The sequence below is a fragment of the Ambystoma mexicanum genome, chromosome 2p (assembly GCF_040938575.1).
Source record: "Ambystoma mexicanum isolate Mex_15411 chromosome 2p, UKY_AmexF1_1, whole genome shotgun sequence".
Classification (NCBI taxonomy): Eukaryota; Metazoa; Chordata; class Amphibia; order Caudata; family Ambystomatidae; genus Ambystoma; species Ambystoma mexicanum.
In genome coordinates, this window is record NC_090923.1 from 1,121,401,824 (window position 1) to 1,121,418,531 (window position 16,708).

The 16,708-nt window shown below is 46.6% G+C and overlaps 1 protein-coding gene across 1 annotated transcript in view; it reads right to left on the minus strand.

Annotated features, from left to right (window-relative positions):
- Positions 1–16,708, minus strand: part of NXF1 (nuclear RNA export factor 1) — a 537,434-nt gene that overhangs the window by 325,215 nt on the left and 195,511 nt on the right. The window contains exons 6-7 of the mRNA XM_069645157.1: positions 16,249–16,338; positions 15,625–15,694 (exon numbers count right to left, since the gene is read on the minus strand). Coding sequence (XP_069501258.1) covers positions 15,625–15,694; positions 16,249–16,338 — 160 coding nt within the window. The remainder of the gene's footprint in view (positions 1–15,624; positions 15,695–16,248; positions 16,339–16,708) is intronic.

The following is a 16,708-nucleotide window of genomic DNA, read 5'->3' on the forward strand; positions in this document are numbered from 1 at the left end:
TGGGAAGAAAAAAAAAAAGGCTCACTCTCTCCAGGTAAAATAAATCAAGTCCTCAAAATCCAGCAAAGTTGCTGGGGGTCTCTAAGGTGAAGGTAATTAGCACATTTATGAGAATTCTCCCCAACTATATCCATGCCCTGGAGGACCTCTGTACCTCTCCCCCCTAACCCCTTCTTCGCGACCAGCAGGGACGGTCTCAGGGAGATGACAGGCATCTTCTCTGGGGTCTTCTCTATGGGCTGGAAAGAAGACTCCCTTCTGGCTGGGAGGGACACTCTTGCCTTCGGGGGTGCGCCCTGCGGATCTGCATCGGCGGCCTTCGCGTGGGACGCTAGCACCCCCTCGATGGAAGGCTGGGCCTTCGTCGGATGGCACGGTCAGAACAGGCCCCTTGTCCTGCTTGGCCTTGGTCATCCCGGGCGCCTTGTCCTGCTTGGCCTTCTCCTTCGGGGAAGGGTCAGAGCCCCGACTGCCCTTGGCCTTCTCCGGCAGGTGGGTCTTGGGCTTCTCCTTTGCCCAGATGGTCCGACTTCCTCTTGGATAAAGATCCTGAGCGTTGGCTGGTGACTTAAGTTGCTGGAGATGTCGGATGTGCCCTGGCCGCTGAGGAGCCCACTGCAACAGTGCTCCCAGTGGCAGTGGACTTGCAGTGCTTAGCCATCTGTTAGACCCCCGTGGGATGGGCGCCCTCAAAGGTCTTAGAAGCCCGCTCAGCTTTCTTGGAACAGGGAGCGGCATGCTCCTGGGACCCACCCAGAGCAGGGGCTTTGGCCTGTAGCCACTCTTTCAGCTGTCTATGCCGATCCTTCAATGTGCGAGCCGTCATCTCCTGGCAAAACGCACAATCTTCCTCCTTGTGCGTCGAGTACAGGCAGTAAAGGCAACGGGAATGCTTGTTGTCCGGGAAGACGTTCCGTAAGCTGCAGTCGGAGCAAAGCTTGAGAAGGGGGGTTGGGGGTTTGAATCCTTTTCCTCCGACATGGTCCATGCTGCGTAGTCCAGAAGAATCTTCTGGAAGCCTCCACAAAGAAACTCGACAAAATTCGCCCATGAGGTGCGCTGACGAATGTCAAGAACGGGCCCCTGTTAATCAGAAGGATGATCGATGGAGCACAAGTCTCGATTGACCGAAAAATAGAGTAAAAAGCAAAAAAAACGCATTAAAAGCTCGAGGGTTAAACACAAGGACTCCCAACACTTCAACGTGCTGTAAAAATCTGAAGATGGCTTCCAAAGGAGGGGCTTCAGTGGAGGGCAGTCATTGGCTGGGGGCAGTATGACGCAGAGCTCACCGATTGGTTGTTAGGAGAAAAGACAGTTCAGAAATGAAACTGTTTTTTCTTCGCAGAGGATTCCCAGCCTGACAACAGGGAATATTCATGAGCATCTGAATCCATGCCAGACCCCATGCTGGAGAATGTAAGTAAAGTCAATTTCACTTCACTGCTCTTGGAAACAGTTTCACCAAGAGAAGGTATTTAAACCTTTGGGAAATCTAATACTTCCCTGTGCCACTGCACTGAAAAAATACCTTAAACATTAAAAATGTAAAAATTATGCCTATGGAGTTTGTCAGAGTCCAAAGTCAACAGAAACAGACCAAATTACAGGAAAATACATGAGTGGGAAAAAAGTCTCATTCTCTCCAGGATAAAAATTAAAAGCCCGATAGTCCAGCAAAAAGAGCTGGAGGAGTCTCTAAGGTAAAAGGGAATTAACACATTTCTGAGAATTCTCCCTAACACGAAGTTTGTCGCCAAGCCCTCCTCATGGGTCTCAGAGCTGGACACAAGTCTTAGCTTCTTCAGGTTTCTGCAGGATCTCTAGAGAGTGGGTGCAGGGGTCCTCTTATCCCAAAAGCCAGGTAAGAGCAGAGCACCCAGTAGCCAATAGCAGAACTAGCCCCACACACACCCCAGCAGAGGTCCAATCAGGAGCACTGGTGGGACCAGTCATGCATATCACTCGGACACACTGAAACCAGTTTGTGGATTGGGACCAGACAGTCCCAGCCTACATCCTTCCAGCAAAAACACATAGCCCTCCAGTAGCCCGCAAAAGCTTCCACTTTCCTGGGCACTGGAAGTCCATATAAAAATGTTCCTGGCCACACAGGGCAGGAAGAAGGCTAAAAAACAAGATGGCCAAAGGACAAGTGAAAAACTTGTGGCATGGCCTTGTTTGGTCACTAGCCACAGTTAGTAGCCAAACGCGCTAAACGCTGCAGTAAGGCTCAAACGAAAAGCACCAAAAAAATAAAAAATGGTAAAAAGTCACTGCTGCCACCAGCTTGTCCATTTAGCACACCTGGAGTAACCAAACATCCTTCGAGTATTAGTATAGGGCAAAAAAGTGTACCCCCATTGTAAGATGCATTGTACAATGATAGTTACCACAAGTGATAAGTTACTAAAAGTAGTAAAAGTAACTATACTAAGGGAAACAATGTGTCCCAGTACTGACAGCCTGAAGGACAGGTCAGTTTCCGCATAACAGATTAGCAAAAGACAGTAGTGAAGCTTAAGGCTTCACTGTACTGTAAAATGTATAAGTTAGGATCAAAAATAAAAGCAAAATGGTTGGGAGTCCATAAAAATATAAGGAAAGATGCGGTCAAAAGAGAAATCTTTCCCAACAGCTTTGGTAATACTTACCTTTTTTTAAAAAAATAAAACTGTTGTTTTAAGCTTATCGTTTAAAACGTTACAAAAAACAAAACCTAGGTCTTTGCTTGCTTGGACAACATCCAAAGGATACCATACAGATCAGTAATGTAACAGGAAAAGGGGGTCCTGTGGGGTTCAAATCAGTTCCAGGATAAGCCAGGATGGAGCAAACCATTATATTCCTCAACCCTCCCCCACCCACCCACCTTCTCCATACCATCTGGATGTTTTGGGGGCAACCCCTTGCATTATAAACCCTTCCCTCCAGGGACAAACAAGGTCCATCTCAGCAGTCCATTGACTTAGTGGCTGTCCTTTCGCTGATCCCCACATAACTGCAATAGTCCTCTTTGCCATCCCCACTGTTACAGCCTGAAATACATTTTCGTACTTTGTGAACCAAGCTTCTCGCCAAATCCCCAACAGGCACTGAGAACCTAAGATTGTAGATAGTTTGCGAGCTCATTTCCCCCAAAACACTTACATTTGTGAACAGTACCACATCATATAACAAAGGTGCCCCGCTCCCTCCGGCATCACAGGCAGACATTAGTCACCATTAGGGACATCAAGGGGCATGTTCGAAGGATTAGACTAAGAGCAAGGGTGCACAGAGTCTGAAGAGTGCATACGTATGGGGGTTGTGGTTTTGTGTGTAATGTTAAATGGCTGCAAGTTTTCCTTAATACCTGTTGTATAAGCAAAATGGTGGATTGGGCTCGAACCCAGGCCAAGCTGGTGGACTCTCAGCTGAGATCCAATGTAGAATGTCCATTCTAAACTGCCTTTCATCATTACTCATGGATAAGAATGTTTTTATTAGCTCCCCTTCAGGCCTACCCCTTTTTAACATCTTTGAAGCCTGAAGATTGAGCAAGACTGATGTGAACCGCAGTCTTCTAAATACTGGTGGTTGCGCAGCTTTTAGCAAGCAACAGCATATTTTCTGAATACAGTAAAGATTTAAAAACTGAATTGCCTGTGAAAGCTATGCATTTTAAAATAAGAAATTGTGATATTGCTTGGAACTAATATTGTGTGTCGAATCTGAGCTTGTCTGGGTAAGCTCCAAGAAGCATTACCCTTAACGTGACTCTTGGGCAACCTTTATCTGTTATAGAAGAAGCGAGAAGCGGTCCAGGAAAATACTGTATTTGCAACGGGATTACAAGTGGCAGTGAACTGTATTTTGTATTAATTGAAGCTGCGCACTTTGTTACGCACGTAGTGGGATGAGACGGGAGCTTCGTATCTTCACGCAGCTTCCCATTCTTAAGGCGAGCGTATGCGAACTCAGCCAGCCGTATAACGATCCATTCTCAAGTCAATTTAAACAAAGGTCAATACCTTAACTCAGTGTTCGGAACGAGGTGCAAAGAAACTCGCAAGCGCATCTGCAGATGTTCTCTCCCGAAAGCCGTGATTGTAAATAGTTTACGAGGACGCACATGCCCATAGTAAAGAGGGCAGCCATTTAATGAGCATGCTGGGATATGTAGATTTAGGTGCGCACCTTAGTTAGTGAGGAGTTTAAAAACCGAGTTGAACATTAATCCTTTTTGGTATCTTCACAAATTGCAATTGGGAGGAAGGCTGGCGTCAAGAAATAAACTTGGAAACCCTTCATTTAAAAAGGGATCTACAGTAAGGCAGTACTTTCAAATCCCTTTCCTTTGGCACCAAATTAAAAGTGTGGAGTTTCAATAGCATTTCTAAGGAAACAGCTGCCAGAATAGTGCTAAGGGTAAAGTTTTAAGAGAAAGACTGTTTAATAAAAATTTGAAATCAAAAGACATTGAACTAATCTTTTCCTCCAGGCTGATAGAGGAGGAAACAGGTATATTTCTGATTAAAAGTCATATGGGAAATGTTACAGTAATAGATTTGTGCAAATGTGTTGTTAATCCCTTTTAATTCCTATTCAGGGTGCGAATAAGAAACAAGAAGAGCTCATGTGTCGTTTTGTCCCATTTCCCCTTTCCCCCTCTATCTGATCTGATTCACACTGTTAATTAAAAGTGAGGCACAGAGCAGCTAGTGAGGGACTGTGGGGTTCAGCAGCTCCTAAGGAAGACAAAACATTCTAGAGTAGTACACCTAGTGAAGTATTTTCTATTGCATCAGGTGGAGCCTGGACAAAATCCCCACCTCCTGTGGGAACATGAGCCCCTCCACCCATTCTTCGAACTCCAGGGACCCCACATTCCTCTCCAATCTATCCCGAAGTCGGGTCAACTCTGTGGTTCCAAATGCGGTTAGCAGCTGGTACAAGGTAGGTGTCACCTTGGAAGCAATACCTTCGGAGAGGAGGGTAGCCTCGAGGGGTGAATATTTCGGAATCTCATCCAATGATGAGAACTGCAATCCCATGGCACGGGCCAGTTGAATATACCTAACTGTTCCCCCAATCCGTCAATCAATACACATCCTGCAACTTTGCAAACGGGCTAAGCCGACCCTCTTGCACCACATCTGCCAAGACATGTAATGCAGAGATGCATTTACAACAAGGCCGACTAGGCCCAGGCCTACAGCGGCAGATTGACAGAGGGGCAGCATTTTATTTCAGTTTATTTTCAATGTACTGGTTGTCATTTATTAAATATAAAGCCAATTTTGTTTGTCCCGGTTTGGCTGATCAACAACACCGCAAGCGTCATTTTGATCTCTTAGCAGTCATTACACTCTGACAGCTAAAGACTTCCTGGCCAAACATATATATTCTTGTGAAAAGCGCAGTGAGCTAAAGCATGGTTGAGACTCTCCTGGGGGCCATCCACCAAAGAACAGGTCAATGGGCTGTATTTGTGACGTTAGATGGACCCCCACAATTTCTTTTGCATATTTGGAGGTACTTGGGGTCACCCTAAATTACCAGGGTAATCCAGATGTGGACCCTACGCTCAGAAGCACAGCTCCACCTTACTGATGAGGCCTGACTAGGCCGAAACATGTGTCTGTGGTTGCTGTTGGTACTCTTGTTCACAGGAGATTTGCCTAGCATTTAGATGTTTGGCTGGTTTTGGGTGGGACAAAGTGATATGCATATGGAAATGTCTCCTTTGTGAAAAGCGCAGTGAATTAAAGCGTGGTTGAGACTCTCTGGAACAGGTCAATGGGTTGTGTTTGTGTCGGTAGAGGGACTCCCAGACATATATACACATATATATATATATATATATATATATAGAGATTCCTTTAAAAAAAAACAAATTTAAAAAGGAAATGCTGTACCAAACCCAGCGCGCTTTAGGTATTTAGTGACTCAGTTATACAACCCTCACATACATGACAGCTATAAAGCTCTTTGTTCATTCTTATCTTCCCAAAATGCTCTTTGTTAGGGGGAATTCTCATAAATGTGCCAATTCCCTCTACCTTAGAGCCCTGCAGCTCTTTTGCTAAACTTTGGAACTTGAACTTTTTAATTGTTTGTTTTCTGTATTTCTTTTGATTATGGAGTTTTAGACAACTCCATAGGCATCATCTTTTCATGTGCGTCACACAGTGCCTTCAGTGCAGTGACACAGGGATGTCTTTTAGACTTCCCAAAGGTTTAATTACCTTTTCTGGGATAAAATACTGTTTCCCAGAGAATGTTAAGTGAAATTGACTTTTCCTAGACCCAACACACTATCTTACAATAGAGTGCTGGAGGGGTTATAGTATCCCCTGTGTCTAAAAACTCATGTAGCAGTCAAATGCTACCCTTTCCTATCGAAATGGCTGGTGGCAGTGGTTCTACAACGAACTACCATGATTTTTCCCGACCGCGAACACCGGTAGCTAAAAATCGCAGGAGCCCTGTTTTTCAAGATTGCACCTTAAGCCCCTTTGTTTAAACAGGTCCCAGTCGTCTTATTTTGCCATTTCTTTTTGGGAAGGTCTTTCTAGTGTATCTCTGCACGCCAAACTAGGTTTGGTCCCTTTGTTTCTATGCCTTTGGCAGGCTTCAGGACTGAAAACCGTCTGACGTCCAAGTGTCTGGGGTGGGCAGGCAGTGAGGGAGAGGTTCCCGAAACTCCCTGTGCTTAGACCACTAGGAGACCCAAATGCACTCTGGCGGGATTGGCTGGCCGACTGTCCAGCAAAGACAGCCACCCATCTGGGTGAGTGACAGGTAGGCTGGAATGAAAGGGAGAAAACTGTTTAAAAGTTGAGTCTGACTGGCCGCCAGAGGGCGCACGGATGAGGATCTTCCCCGTGTGAGCTCCGTCTCACGGTCCCCCGAAAGTGCTCTGAGCCCCCACTTTTGGCCCCCCCTCCTGCTAAATAACGACGGCCCAAGCTTGCCGACTCTGGCCCCCACCTAGCTGCCGAAACTCCGGCGAAAATCGGAACGAGTTCGGTGGAGAAAGGAGCTCCAGCCCGAACTTCCCTTCGGGGCCTCCCACGCGGCACTCCTGCGCCACGGTCCAGTGACGCCCCTGAGCTCTGCTCCGGCTCCTCGCCCCGGCTCCCCCAACGACGTCCAGCCTGGAGGCTTTAGGGGACTGGGAGAGCCCTCGATGGGTGGCGACTCCCCCCGCCGCCCACCCTATGACAGACCCGTGGAATCGGATGCGGCCCGACTCCAAAGCAAACCCACGCTGGTGAGTCCTACAAGCTCATAATACGCGGCGCTGATCACCGCCCCCGTTGAACGATCCTCGGAGCGCTTCGCGGCTTGACCCGCACAGGGCCCCCGTTTCCTCCTCTCTGCCCGGGCTGACTGTGCAGCGGCTACTGCGCGGACCGGGCTTCCAACGGCCTCCAGCGTGCCCTGGAGGGGTTTTGGCCCACCACTAAGCTACACTGAGCCTCGCAGCCCGATTCAAGCGGGAGGGTACGGCCCCTAACTCCAGGGCGTGTGCCTCCTCCCATTCCAATACCCCGGACCCGTGGGACACCAGTGACTCTACCCTGCGGCCCAAGCCTGGAAGGCCATAACGCGCCGATCCCAACGTGCGCTTCCCCTCACGATACAAGGACCCCGCGCTGATGATTCCACCATATGCGGCGGAGACCCTTCTAACCATCCGCAGTCCCCTGTATTAAGACCCCAAAGGGTCGAGAAAATATTGAGCGCATCGTTAGCGCTCACAGTCACGAGGAGACTGAAATTCTCTGGAAGACTACCAAGTACCCAGTAGCCAATTGTAACCACTGAAAAGAGACCCTGCCCAAACTACAAGACACAAATCATCAGCTCCGCAGAGGGTATGGCCCCCAGACACACCTGGCTCTAACCGTAGGTGTAAGGGAAGGAGGAAAGGGAACAGGGGCGTGTGCCTCCTCTGCGGCAGTGAGTACTCCGGCAACCCCATGAACCAACGTGTGAGAAGCAGGTTCACGGACGCATGACCGCTCAACAGAAACTTGCTGCCTACGCTTACATTGGGCCCAAAATGGCTGCACCTTCCGCAATGGACAAAGAAACTGCTGCTACGAAGGGGGACATAGCAGATTTATTAGCGGAAATAAGAAACATGGGAGCCAACATTGGAGGGAAAATCGACAAGCTCACACAGCGCCTTGACACCATAGAAGACAGGGTCGAAGGAGTCGAAAATAATCAAACCACGATTCATATCCACGAAACACAGCTAGACAATAGAATTACAGACCTGGAACGAAGGGAACAGGAAATTACACTCAAGATGGATGATTTGGAAAACCGCGAAAGGAGAAACAACCTGTGTTTTTTTGGGATTCCAGAGAAAGAAGGGGAAACGGAGGAGGACTTGAAATCAACTCTCCACGACATCATTAAGCTCCTCGTCGCAGATGACAACATTGATGAGCCTAAAACGGAGCGCATCCACAGAGCCGGAGGCCCGCCTGGAGGCCCAAGATCGGTGTTGGCCAGGTTTCACCGTTACCAGGACAAGACGAGAGTGTTGGAGAAAGCGAGGAGCGGAGGTGCTATCACCCTTTGTGGGGCCCAAATAACTATTTTCCAGGACCTCTCGTCTCTGACCCTAGCTCTACAGAAAATGTGCAAACCGCTTACTACTTGGCTTAAGGGTCGGGACATACGCTACAGGTGGGGATACCCCTTCTCCCTCTCCTTTGAGCACGAGGGCACGCGAATTAGACTAAACTCTGAACAAGAAATCAAAGCATGCATCTCCGAACTACTGGGCCCGCAGGAACATGGAGAGAGTCGCAGCCAACCATCTAGAAGCCAAGAGGAATGGCATGTGCAAGGCCCGAAACGAAGGAGGGTGAAGGGCTCGAGGAAGTATCGTAGAGGGAATGGCCCTTCAGAAGGAGGCAGCTGATAACGAACAAGTGTAATGTACCGAAGTCGATTTAACCTTTAATATGAAGACTTTGATATTATGTGCTCTAAAATTGGTTCTGACTCTTCCACCTATGTGACATTGAACCGATTATTGTCGGGGGTGGGCAATAGGGGGCTCATTGGACATTAGTAATGTTTATTAGATACGGGGACCGTGAAGTAACGGTCTCCTCTAGTGGTTCGAACTCGAACCAGTGCTTACAACTGGGATCGATCGAACGCCACCGAACTCGGGGAGGGGAGGGGGGTGGTGGGTGGGGAACCGGGAAGAGACTCTGGGTTGAACCTCGGGAACACTTGAAAGTCTTAAAGGGGGAAATGCTGATATGGTTGTCTAAACTCCAAGGTTTGAAGTTACAGCGATCATCAGGTCTTCACGAGCATTCAAAACGTTCCTATACTGACCGCTGAACCATGCAATAGGGGCACCATGAGGGTGGGAACGCTTAACGTCAAAGGTCTCAATTCACCCACTAAAAGATCACTCCTTGCTAGAGAATTTCGAAGGTCAAATATGGATATACTCTTTGTGCAAGAGACCAAGTACATGAGAGGAGAGGAAAGGGCAATCCTGGGGGGAAAAAGAAATGGGTTGGAATTCTGGGGCTCTGGACCCTTGAAGAAGGGAGGAGTGGGAATACTCATCAGAAAGGGGTTGGATTTTAAGGTTTCGAAAATTTGGTCCGATGCAGAAGGTCGGACTCTCCTCGTGTCGGGGACCATTGGAAGGCTAGCCATTACGATCGCCACAATTTATTCCCCTAATGTGGGACAATTCCGATTCCTATCCAAGACAATCCCCAAAGTAATGCTAGAGGCAACAGGTCACGTCATCATTGGCGGAGACTTTAATATATGGGCAGACCCGGATCTCGACTGGCATCCCGGTAACCCAGAAAGACGTGAAACAGGCAGAGGGGATCACACTCAATTTAAAGCGATGATGGACTTGTATGGCTTGATGGATGTGTGGCGTTGCATGCACCCAACGGAGAAAAAGTACACCTTCTTTTCGGCCCCACACAACACGTCCACTCGCATAGACTACCTTTACTCCTCCAGTGACCTATTTGACACGGCCAAACGTTCACAAATCACGACCATCTCATGGTCCGATCACGACTTGGTCTTTGTTGATTTAGCATGGGATTCCTTGCCCGTTAGATGCGGACAATGGAGGTGTAACGAGACGTTATGGAAGGATCCTGTATTTAAGCTAGAGATAGAAACTGAAATTGAGGAATATTTCCGAACGAATGATACTGGGGAAGTCTCGAAACAAAGGGTTTGGGAAGCTGGGAAGGCAACGTGGAGGGGAATCCTCATGCGGGAGGGAGCTAAGAAAAAAAGGGAGAGGGCCCTAATCGAGAACAGAATCCGCACAGAAATTACACAATTGGAAAGTGATGCGAGGAAAGGGGACACTGTAGATTTTGACAAAGTTCTAGAAGCAAGGGAAAAAAGGGAAGAGTTACGCCTCCTGGAACACGAGCAAATAGCCCGTAAGCTCCTCCTCTTGAAACAGCGGTTTTATGAGAAAGGGGACAAGGCTGACGCGCTATTAGCAGCTAGACTCCGTGCCCAAAGGGCGGAACGCAGGGTCCAAGAGATACTAGAAGGAGAATCGGGTGTGGGAATTCCCCGCCCCACCATTCCAGAATCCTTTGTGGATTTCTATGAGACCCTGTACACCCCCGAAGACGACTCATACACCCCCAGCATTCGGTCCTACTTGGACGACGTTGCCATGCCCAAAATGACACAAACAGAATCGGATACGCTCGATGCCCCTATAACGGGAGAGGAGATCCAAGAGGCTATTAAGAGACTTACAATAGGCAAATCCCCGGGAGAGGACGGGTACACAGCGGGTTTTTACAAAACATTCGCCCCGCAACTCACACCCTTCCTTGTTGGCTTATTCAATCGAATTCTAGAAACAGGGAATCCTCCAGACTCATTTGTCAAAGCACTCATAGCAGTTATCCCGAAAGAAGGGAAGGATCCCACGAAGTGTGGATCATATCGCCCCATCTCCTTATTAAATATAGACGCCAAAATATACTCTAGGGTCCTCGCAGCTAGGATTGAATCCCTTATGCCCCGCCTTGTCCACCCTGACCAGGTGGGCTTTATAATTGGCCGCCAAGGCGCAGATACCATGCGCAAGACACTACATTTGGTGCATGCCTCCCGCAAACTAAATACTGACCCGGCATTGCTTTCAATTGATGCTGAAAAAGCGTTTGACAGGGTGAACTGGGATTTCTTAATGGAGGTCCTTTAAAAAAATCGGATTAGGCCCAAACCTTAAAAGGGGAATTAAAGCGATATACTCGTCTCCCATTGCCTCGGTGTTCGTGAATGGGGAGTACTCCAGATGGTTCCAACTGAAACGAGGCACTAGACAGGGATGCCCCCTCTCAGCTATCTTATTCGCCCTATCTCTTGAACCCCTTGCATATAAGATCAGAGAAGATAAAACCATAGAGGGGATCCATTTAGGTAACACTGAATATAAACTCGCTCTGTATGCTGAGGATATCCTTTTGCATGTGGTCCATCCTGAGAAATCAGTCCCCCAAGCCATCCTCTTATTGGAGGAATACGGTCGCCTCTAGGGTTTCAAGATTAATCGGGCCAAAACTACACTCTTCCCCCTTCAGGGGGATGCCGAGGCGAATACTGTGAAATACTCCTCTTTGGGTTTGTCGATCGAACACGACAAGATGCAATACCTAGGGGTACAAATAACGAAACAACTAGACTCCCTGTACGAAGCAAATTTCCCACAACTTCTTATTAAGCTCCGTGCAGACCTAGCCAGATGGGATAAACTGACGATCTCATGGCTCGGCCGCCTTAACGCCATCAAAATGACTTCCCTCCCGAGGTTTCTTTATCCCTTCCAAATGCTCCCAATTAAAATACCGGATCAATACTTTAATGAGGTGAAGAGGGAAATCCTAAAATTTTTGTGGAGGGGGAAAAAGGCCAGGATAGCCTACTCTACGTTGACGCTCCCCAAAGACAAAGGCGGGGTGGGACTCCCTGATCTCCGGAAGTACTATATTGCTGCCCAATTGCGTGTGTTTGTCCCCCACCTACGCAATCACAAAGAACCACAATGGGTAGCGATGGACAACCATTACTTCGCCCCAGCGACCTTAGGAGAATGGTTGTGGGCCCCACGAAACCGGGTGTTGAAGAGAACGGGAAACCACCCGCTCTTTGTTGCTATATGGGATGTATGGCGTGAAGGTTCGGAGATGACGGGAATCACGACATGGCCGTCCCCACTAAGTCATCTTTGGTCTCCGGGCATTAATAACTATATCCCCAATGTTGAGAGGTTCCAGACATGGTTTGAAGCGGGACTAGAAAGAGTGGGCCAGCTTCTCCGCAGTGACTCATTTATCACCCTCCCAGAATTAACAAGCTCTAAATATTGGAGCCCTCTCCACCTTCCATTATTTACAAATTAAGGGGGTATTGACCAAATCTGAGTGGAAAGAAAGATTAAGTAGAGACCTCACCCCTTTCGAAAAAATGCTAGATTCCAAGACGCAGAGGAAGAATCTGATTTCTCTCATATACACCTTGCTTCTGAGCGGAGATGGTAAATCCTCACTTGCACTCAGACGGCGATGGGAGACTGATATGGAGACCGATATAGAGGATGAAGAATGGGACAAAATGTGTGCCATGGCGTCGCGTACTTCCATATCATGTCAATATAAACTCCACTCCATAAAACTTTTACATCGCTGGCAATATGACCCATATAGATTATCCAAGATGTACCAATCTTCCTCCCCCTCCTGCTGGCGTGAATGTGGGCAGGTTGCAGACTACTGGCACATGTGGTGGGGGTGCCCCAAGATCAAGATCTTTTGGGATGAGGTCCTGGGATGGATCAGACACACTGATGGGATTCACAGAACAGCAGATCCGCACCTAATCCTGTTCAGCCTCGAAAAAAATGAAGACGAATGGACAAAGGTCCGAGGCCTAACCCCCTATTTATTGCTTGCGGCCCGAGCTTTACTAGCCACCAAATGGAAATCGCTCACGACCCCGTCTAAACAAGAGTGGATCAATGTGGTGCTGAACATATGCACCATGGAAAAAATCACAGCTTCCCTCCACGGTAGAGCGACGCAATCCGAGCTCCTATGGTCGGACTTTCTGAGAGCACACACCTCTATTGAGTACCCAACTCCGGACGTGGATGACCCCCCGTTATGAATGACATAAACCATAGGCGCTCCTCCTACATGTCGAACCCCTAAATACACCACACACAACAGAAACTTCATCCTTACTGACGACCACAGCACCATAACACTCTATTCCCGAAAAGACTTGTCTCTCTTTCTCGGGGCAGGGGAGGGGGGAGGGGAAAAACTGTTAATGTTTGTAAAGAATGTTCAATATTCGGATTTTATTCATGCCTTTTTTCTTTTAATTATTACTTCCTAAATGTGCACACTCTCAGTTGTACCGAGCGTTTATCTATGATAATACATGATGTAGAACAGGAAGATGATGATGAATCCTTTCTATACCTATTGATGTAACTGTTCCTTTGTGTTGCCTTAAATGAAGATAAATGTTAACTTTGAAAATTTAATAAAATTAAATTAAAAAAAAAAAAAAAAAAAAAAGTTGAGTCTCTTGGCTTGGAAGGCAGAGTCAAGCAGTGGAACGAAAGAACCGAAGACGAGCTGGAAGAGGACAGCTGCTGCAACTCCTGGACCGTTGGTTTGCCCGGTGAAGCCCTGCTTCAGCTCCGAATTGCCAAGTTCACCTCGACAGAGAACCCCCTTCAAGGACGACTTCTTCCTTTGAGTTGGTGCGACCAATCAACTCATAAGCCACCTGGTTACCATTCTCGGAGCTGGTTAGGTTTAACCAGGGAGAGGGACACCAGCTTGTGTGCTTGACGACAGCTTTTTGACCAGTCCCTGTGCAGTGCAGGAGTCTCTCCCCCAACCCCCCCCCCCCCCCCCCGACGTCCTCCCTCTTGTCCCCACGACTGAGGCTCAGGAACAGCGAGATCTGCAGGAACTGCCAGGAAATGATGTCTTCAGCTGCATCTTTTTCTTCATATTAAAGGTACTGTGCCAACCCGATTGAGAGAACTTACCTCTTGCGGTGAAAGTTCGTGGAACTTTTCCAACTTGCAGGCCTAATCAGCTTGTGACCCAACATATGATTCTTTTTCGTACAAACTACTTCTGCGAACTTTGGCAAAGACTTTACAGTTTACTACCAGAACTGCTCTTTCCTATCCAAAACACTGGTCCATCGACTTTGGCCTAGGCCTATTGAATTGACTCTTCTAGTGAACTGAAACTATTTGCACTGCCTAAGAAAGTATTTGTCATCCATCTGATTAACTTGTACCGTTTTACTCCTATTTAAAGTAACTGAAATGCCATTTTGCTCCTACTTCAGGGGAGCCTAATTTACTCAGAAACGTATTGGTTTGGTACTGAAATTTGAGTATAAATTGCCTCCTTCTAGTGAATGTTTTCTAAATGACTAATAAATGTATAAGTGTTTTACCAAGAAACCTTGAGTATAAGTGTCTACTTGAACAACTGTGATTGTAAGTCCTCTTTGTAACATCATTTACTGTTCACATTCCCTCTTGAGATAAGCCTGGCTGCTCAGCTCGCTACCAAAAACTGTGTAGTACAGACTTATACCAAAGGTTGGTTTTGCTTACACCTGTAGTCCTAATTGTGTGTGGTGGTCACAGAGGGTACTGCATGCAATTCTGTCTAAAAAAAAACAATCCCAGGATGTCAATGTAAATAATCGCGGGTCCCCGTAAACAAAGGATAGGGATAGTGTGAAAGGAACAGTCTATGCAAAGCATGCCAATCTATGCAAATTCTCAAGCCTCACAATTGTATATATATGCATGTTTGTTTATAGAGTGTTATCACTACTTAACATCTACTTTAAATGCTTACAGTTTAAAGACCTAATAAAAAGTGTGTACAACTGAGTTGCTGGACTTATTTGATGACTGTTCACCAACTAGGGTGGCCTCTCTGAAGGCTACCTCAGAAGGTCCATCATAACAGTACTCACTGTTTACCATCTGCGACTATCGCTCCGATTGTTCAAAGAATTGGGTTTTATATTTTATTTCAAAATTGCTGGGTGCTATTTAGATCTTGCTTCTAGCCAGGGAGACCATTTTTAACTTGAAACAAACAGCTACTTTTGGCTCATTGAACCAACTTGTGCCTTACAAACATGCCTTTGAGACATTCACTGAGTATTTGAGAATGTAAAACAAATTAGAACACATCAAGTACACATAACGGATCATGCATTATGGGCAAAAAGTTAATTTGTTCATCTCATGTGGAAATGAGGTACATGGTGCGCTTGGTATTTGCTCCTGGTTCCCCAACGGTAGCTCAAGCCTACTGATGATGCCGAACTAGGAAATTATTTTAGCTCCTGCTTATCGGATCTTAATTTCGAAACCTGTAATTATAATTTTTGTTAATGATTCAAACATAAGATAATTTATAAACAAATATAGAAGCACGCAGAATTTGATCGTCTTTGTGCTAGTCCAGAAGTTGTGCACAGACAATGATTCAGTATTTCACAGAAAAACTGGAATAAGCTAGAAATGGGAAGTACCTGTATCACTGCGGACATTCTTCAGATCAAGAGCTTGTAGGGCTCCATCGTACCGCCTACTCATACAGAGCTGGAAGAGAAAAATACATGTGAAAAATTGTGGCTTTAGCCACTCCACAAGAGAACAGGCAATACATGTGAGCCAAGCCCAAAAAATGCTATCCCTCTAGTTGCCCAACCATGCCAATACTAGCCATGACAGCCAGAAAATCCATCTAGGTTAAAGCTTAGAAGGCATGCGGTAAACACTACCTTCCACTTATGTATAGGATTCCATTTGCATTCCAAAAATGGAGTTCAAACACACGGTCACATTGGTCCATTAAGGTGTAGGGTGAAAGCCTAAGCTGCTACTCCAGTGATATCAAGTTGTGTTGCCAAACAAAGTATATGTTAAATGGGGCTTTCACTATTCCACGGCCCTCCCGAAAGGGGGTGGATATTCTGACCACTCTATAGCATTAATGCTGGGGAAAATGTGCCCTTGACAAGAATACAAAACTCTACAGAGTATAAATGACAAAGCCTTAATCATTGCTTCAGTGTGATTCTTCACAGTGTGATTAAGTGCCTAACAATTACAAAAAGGGACATTGTGTACCCATTCCAAGGACAAATACTGACCTTCAGCTGCACAATATCCTCATCTTTTAAATCTTGGAACTCTTTCTGAGTGCTGGGGGGAGGATTACACGACTTTATTAAAATCACCATCTGAGAGAGGAGCATAAGCAGAATTAGAAAACGTCAACAGAATGAGGATAGTGCAGCATGCAGTACTATCCATGAAATAGCTGCACCGTTGTATATGAAATACTGACAAAGATGACATTGGCTAAACTAGCTATAAGATTTTGGTCTTCATGTCTCGTGGGAGTTTTCCATTTTTGGCAGTTAGGACAGTTTTTCTAAAGTACACCTAAGGGCTTTATAAAACTATACCTGAGGCAATACAGAAACTCCACTCTTAGAATAAGGCTCGACCACCAGAGATTTGGTAGCAATGACCAAGCAGCCAGGCTTATATTCGGGGGAGAGGGCTGTACATGGGTACAAAAAATTGCAGCATGCACACGGTCCAAAG